This window comes from Mytilus trossulus, chromosome 10 (assembly GCF_036588685.1).
Source record: "Mytilus trossulus isolate FHL-02 chromosome 10, PNRI_Mtr1.1.1.hap1, whole genome shotgun sequence".
Classification (NCBI taxonomy): Eukaryota; Metazoa; Mollusca; class Bivalvia; order Mytilida; family Mytilidae; genus Mytilus; species Mytilus trossulus.
The window spans coordinates 36,529,404-36,535,573 of record NC_086382.1 but is presented as its reverse complement, the minus strand read 5'-3'; the positions used below and the strand labels follow the sequence as shown (position 1 = coordinate 36,535,573).

At 31.8% G+C, this 6,170-nt stretch overlaps 1 protein-coding gene across 1 annotated transcript; it reads right to left on the bottom strand.

Annotated features, from left to right (window-relative positions):
- Positions 1-295: 295 nt before the first annotated feature.
- LOC134687279 (uncharacterized) lies at positions 296-2,309 on the bottom strand. Its single transcript, XM_063547432.1, has one exon. It carries the CDS (start codon positions 1,905-1,907, stop codon positions 426-428), a length of 1,482 nt encoding a protein of 493 aa, XP_063403502.1. The 5' UTR covers positions 1,908-2,309; the 3' UTR covers positions 296-425.
- Between the last annotated feature and the right edge of the window lie 3,861 nt (positions 2,310-6,170).

The window sequence follows — 6,170 nt, the reverse complement described above, 5'->3', positions numbered from 1 at the left end:
ATAACAACGTTACTTATTTTAATATATTGTGGTTCGTGTTGCTCACTGTTTCCTATGTTGTTGTCTGTTTTCGTCGTTGTTTGCCATGACGTTTTGTAATAATTGAAATAATAACGAAATTTTTTTTTTTTAACAAATTCAATTGATACTAGTATCTAAAGATGCGTTGCATCAAATCGCATGAACTACTAACATGTACAAAATTTGTTAACTAAGAACCATTCACGATAAATATATATAGTATAAGCTATTACAAGGAAGTGTGTCATATTGATAGCAGCGCATAACCTAAAAAGGTTTTTGAGAACAAACGATTAAGAAGAACAAAACTTTAAACTTATTACTAAAAATAACTAGTATAACATTGACTTGTAAACCCAAGAAAATGCAGTCCTAAACGGTAAAAATGAATCACTTTGAGATTTTCATACTCTGTAGGGTTTCATCAAATCTTCGTATGTGTCGGCACGTCGGATTACTTTAACGGTATCGTTATCGACCATAATTTCAGCTGCTCGTGGTCTCATATTGTAAGTCATTGACATACTTCCACAATATGCGCCAGTGTCAAATACTGCCAGTAAACAGTTCACATATGGTGTCGACAACAGTCTATTTTTGCCTAGAAAGTCTCCACTTTCACAAACTGGGCCAACAATATCATAAATCTTCTTGGCGCCAACTGCCGGTTCTGCCAATTCGATATGGTGATATGAATTATAAAGACTAGGTCGGATAACCTCGTTCATGGAACCGTTCACAACTAAAAAGCTTTTGTCACCACTTTTTTTACAGCCCAATGTACGACATAATAAAATGGCAGCATTGCCTATTAAGGAACGTCCTGGTTCAATTATTAGGTGCACATCGTCGTCAATATATGGTTTAATGCTTTGTATCAAATCAGCTGGAGTCGGCATTATACATTTTACTCCAAGGGTCTTTTCCATTTTTTCAACTGTTTGGGGATTATCTTCTTTACAAATGTTTCCTATCAATTCTAAAAATTGCGATGCTGAAATTTTGTTAGATTTGAAATCCGTTAAGATGGATTGAAAATCACTATGAGATGACATTTCGTTTAACACATTCTCAAGTTTATGCTTGCGACTTTCTGCTATGTTCTTCCAAGCAAGGGTTTCTAATTCCTTCTTTCGATACGGGATGCCAAGCCCTCCTCCTATATTAATATACTTCATGGAACGAAACCCTTTTGCTTTTAAATTTCTAAATATTTTGGAAACCTTTTCAGCACTCTCTGCAATAACTGCCACATCATCTATAGTGGATCCAAGATGGCTGTGCAGGCCAACAAGCGTCAGCAATTGTTCATTTTGTAGAATGGTAACTACTTCGTTGAACACAGTTTCGTCAATTCCAAATTTTGACCCAATCTTCCCTGTTATCACGTGCTCGTGTACATCAACCTCGATATCAGGATTCACTCTTAATAGAACTCTAGCCGGTATATTTGCTCGTTTGCAAGCGCTAACCGTTTGTTGAAGGTTGAATACACTGTCAATATTCAATAACACTCCATTTTGAATAGCTAAATCGATTTCCCAATTTTGTTTTCCATTTCCGTTAAACACCAAATCTTCTGTTGGAAATTGTAGTTCTAAAGCTGATTTTAGTTCCAAACCGCTGACTAAAGTAAGAGAACACCCATTTTCCTTGAACATTTGAAGAATTGACGGATTGCCATTTGCTTTCATGGAATAATTTAGTGTCCACGGAAAAGATTGTTTGTTCAGTTCTTTTTTATAGTTCCTGATATTCGATATTATCTTTTGCTTACTGAATACATAAACAGGTTCAGAATCCTCTTGTGATATTGGAATTATATCTTGAACGCTGACATTTTCTATATGTAGCACGCCATTACGAAAATAAAACTCTTCCTCCATTTTTACATTTATGAACGTGATCGCTTAAGTGCCAGTTTGTAAACAACGTATGTATTTAAATGTGACAATAAATAGTTATATAATTTTATATAGTATTTAAATAAACCCGAGGACCTGTATCATGTATAGTAATTTCCGTAAAAGTGTGTTATCTAAAGCGTGATTTATCATTCTTATTTAGTGTCACATTGAATAAAAGTTGTGCTAATCTTTGATTAATTTTGTTAAAAATTGTTCAAATAGAAAATACCACACGAATTTTTTTTCACAATCCAATAACATATTTTTATATTGTAAACAAACGGCTTTTTGTTCGGTATTGCAATGTATTGAATACATAGTATCGAATAGGTGAAAAAACATAGAAATAGTAAATAATAAAAATCCCAATGAAATTCTTATCTTAAAACAAATTGCATCATATAAACGAATAAACAAAGGAAGGGGTATTTATTAACCAGGCATAGATAGACGAAAAACGAATATAAATAGAATTGTCAATCTTAGTCATCCCTAGACGTTAAACAAACAACAGGAAATCAATCAAGCACATTTTTTCTCTCTCTAATTTCAGTATCTTGTAGTTTTGTAAACCTAGTACTTCGAAAAAGTAAACTATTATTTTAAATAACTGCAAGTTCCAAAATATATCACAAACTTGGTAGCCTTCACTATTTTTGTACAAAATGAAAAGCAAGTGTAAGCGGTATTTTCAACATTGCAATACATTATATAAGCGTGAGATTTGTCTAGCCATAAACCCAGCTCAAAACACCAGTTTGTCTTAAAAATTTCCTGTACCAAGTCAAAAAAATGGCAGTGGCTATCAAATAATCAGTAGAAATGTATGTTGACGTTTGTGTTTGTAGTTATTTAGTGTGTGTGTTGCTTCGGTTGTTTGCCTGTTATAGTTGATGTGTCTCCCTCGTTTGTTTTGTGAACCTGATTTGTTTTTGCTTAATCGATGTATTACTATTGAACAGCGGTATACTACTGTTGCCTTTATTAATATCTTAACATCAATATGGAAATTTCTTGCCAAGAAAAGCCGATAAAAACATCGCTGAATATCGTATTTATCCGTTCAATGGTATGTACGGTTATACTTTCCTATCATAGAAAAGGTTCTTTTGAACTGTTTAAACTTTTGTTAAATTTCTACTCATTCGTGACATATCTGTTCTCAACAAACGATTGGTCGAAATTTAATAATGACGTCAAATTTCTTGGTGTCTTCTGAATTTTCTATTAAGACGTCATGAAAAAGGTAACCATGTCTGATGAGTTTACACATACAAAACACAACTTTCTGTGCACAAATCTTTGAAAAGTAAGGATAAAAATCATTAGACAAACAGATTCCATTATTATGAAGCGTGTATTACGATAGTTTTTCACTTCAACATTTAAATCTTCCTTATTCTAAAAGCTCGGTAAGCCTCGTACTTTAGATATTAAAATATTAAACTGTCACGAGTGAAGAAATATCGAACACACTTGCTGCAGTGGTTGAATGTATATATGTCAAATTATTTCTAATCTGTTATCAAACAGATAGTCCGTTTATAAATATAATTTATAGAGAAACTAAAGTCATTATCTCAAGCAAAGTGGCCTTATATGGATTTTGCTATTATTTCAAGGTCCTTTTTGATCATTAAACTCTTCAACTGAGTTGATTTGAATACCTTCTCTGGCTTATAAATGTTAGGCTTTGGGTTTACCTGATGAAGGAAAAGCCAGACGCGTTCAATTCATGACGTGTTATTTTATTTAACAAATTATCAGTTTTTTAAAACAAATTTTATACAGATTAATAATGTGATTTTTACTGATTGATAAATGATATGCAGTTGCCGTATGAGTCAACGTTTTTTATATACTAGTTTAGTAAAAATGGATCTTAGTGATTTTTTGTTATTAAGCATATTAAAAATTTGGCAAAACAAAGTTATGAAAATTATTGAAAAAAAAAATTGACTGTCGACAGAAACAGGATATTTGCTACTTTTGTTTTTTGACCTGTTGTCAGAGATACAGAACCCTCTAGTTCATCCATGTAATGTTAATATAAATGTTGTCAAATTTCTCTTACTATTCCTTCCTTATATCATAGCATACATATATAATATAGATATAGGAAGATCTGGTATGAGTTCCAATGAAACAACTCTCCATCCTTTTTACAATTTATAAAAGTAAACAATTGTAGCCTTTGCTCACACCAAACAATTAATGCCCTAAAAAAATACTAGACTGTGTAAAACCATTCAAACGGGAAAACCAACGGTCTTATCCATCTTAAAACGAGAAACGAGAAATACTTATGAACCAAATAAACATAATACATACACTGAGCATAAGAGCATATTTTAAAAATCTTGTGTCTGTTTAAATGGTTAGAGAAATAAAAAAAAGTTGCCAATGTTAAATGTATGTAAAATCTAGATAGAGTAATTTTCCATGAAACTCTCAATTGAATCATTATATCTTGAAAACAAGGACATGGACATTTTTTTATGCTTTCTAAGTTCCGTAATGTTCACGTTGTCAATTCATAACAGTTGTTATTAAAGCTTGTCATTTTGAAACTGAAAAGGTTGGGGTGATAACACGAAAGTAGAACAAAAAGCCCAATACTATTTGGGTAGGACCAAAATTCTCAGTGTCGGTCTTAATAGGTTTTTTTAACGAATTATGTCAGACTTTGATTTTTTGGTTATTGATAGTTTTAGAATGTTTTATTGTCTCTTTCGTATCTTCCAACAAAGAAGTTTGAAAATTTACCGAAATTGTTATGACATTAGCAATACGACACTTGCCACATGTGGAGCACGATCTGCTTACCCTTCCGGAGCACCTGAGATCACCCCTAGTGGGTTTTTTTTTTGGGGGGGGGGGGTCGTGTTGTTTATTCTTTAGTTATCTATTTTGTGTCGTGTGTACAATTGTTTGTCTGTTTGACTTTTTTTTAATTTTTAGCCATGGCGTTGTCAGTTTATTTTCAATTTATGAGTTTGACTGTCCTTTTGGTATCTTTCGTCCCTCTTTTGAAACTTATATACTATGTATAGAGAGTCTAAACCCATAAAAGTCTAAGACAGACAATGTCTATCAGGAAAAACAAAACATAAGACAAACAACACTTTATTAAATATTACACATCTACTGTGGATTCATTTATTTTCGTGGGTATCAATTTTCGTGGATTGAGGAAAACTTGCATATTCGTTGGTATTTGATTTCGTGGTTTTAGTAATCACTGCATATATAACATAAAGAAATGTGTTGAACATTTTAATTCGTGGTTCAACTGCACCAACGAAAACCACGAAAATTGGTATCCAACGAATAATAATGAATCCACAGTAATTATTGATTGAGAAATTATTAAAAATCCACCGAATAAAAGCAACAGTAGTATACCGGTGTTCAAAAATCATAAATCGATTTAGAGAAAACATATCTGGGTTAAAAACTAAAACCGAGTAAAACACATCAGCTATAAGAGAAACACTGAAATAAAACAGGCGTCTCAATATTTTTTCAATCTTAGAATTGGTAATTTGTAAAATTCAATTAAAATTGAAATTATAACCTATTCCATTTAGTGGTGCAGTCTTAATATCATATGATTTATAATGGTCAATCAAGAAATTGTATTTCAATTTTTTTCTAATTAATAAATTTACTTTATTCAATATATGAGAATAAACAAACATAAAAACTCATCAGAAATACAATATCATATTTATAAGGGTTAATGGGAAAATATCAGGTGTTTTCAACAATGTTAAAACGATAATAATTACTAAATTTTAATTGACTGTATAAGAACTAACCAGAGGTAGTGCTTGTTCAATTAGACATGGACCTACAACTTGTTCTGTGCTGCATGTTTGTGACGACTGTTGTTAGTGGTAGGTATATACAATTACTAACGGTTTGTGTGTGTGTGTGTGTTTGTTTGTTTGGGACTCATTATTTTATTTTAGACAACAGTGATTTGAAAAAAGTATATATTAAACTTTCCTAGTTTAAGTCATATGAAACGAGTAACTGGTGAATTTTTTTTTTTATCAAATTCTTGAATCAATGCATGTATTATATATCATAACCGTAGTCAACTGTGCACGATTGTATTATTTTTTACGCATCCTTATCGTATAACCGTCAAAATATTTTTTTCTGTCGGTCTGTTATGATGCGAAAGTATTACAACCTATTAATTGTCATGTTTTGAAGCCGTAGTTTATCGTATCT

Coding starts and splice junctions, on each gene's coding strand:
- LOC134687279 (XM_063547432.1), bottom strand. CDS start 1,907: ATGGAGGAAGAGTTTTATTTTCGTAATGGCGTGCTACATATAGAAAAT.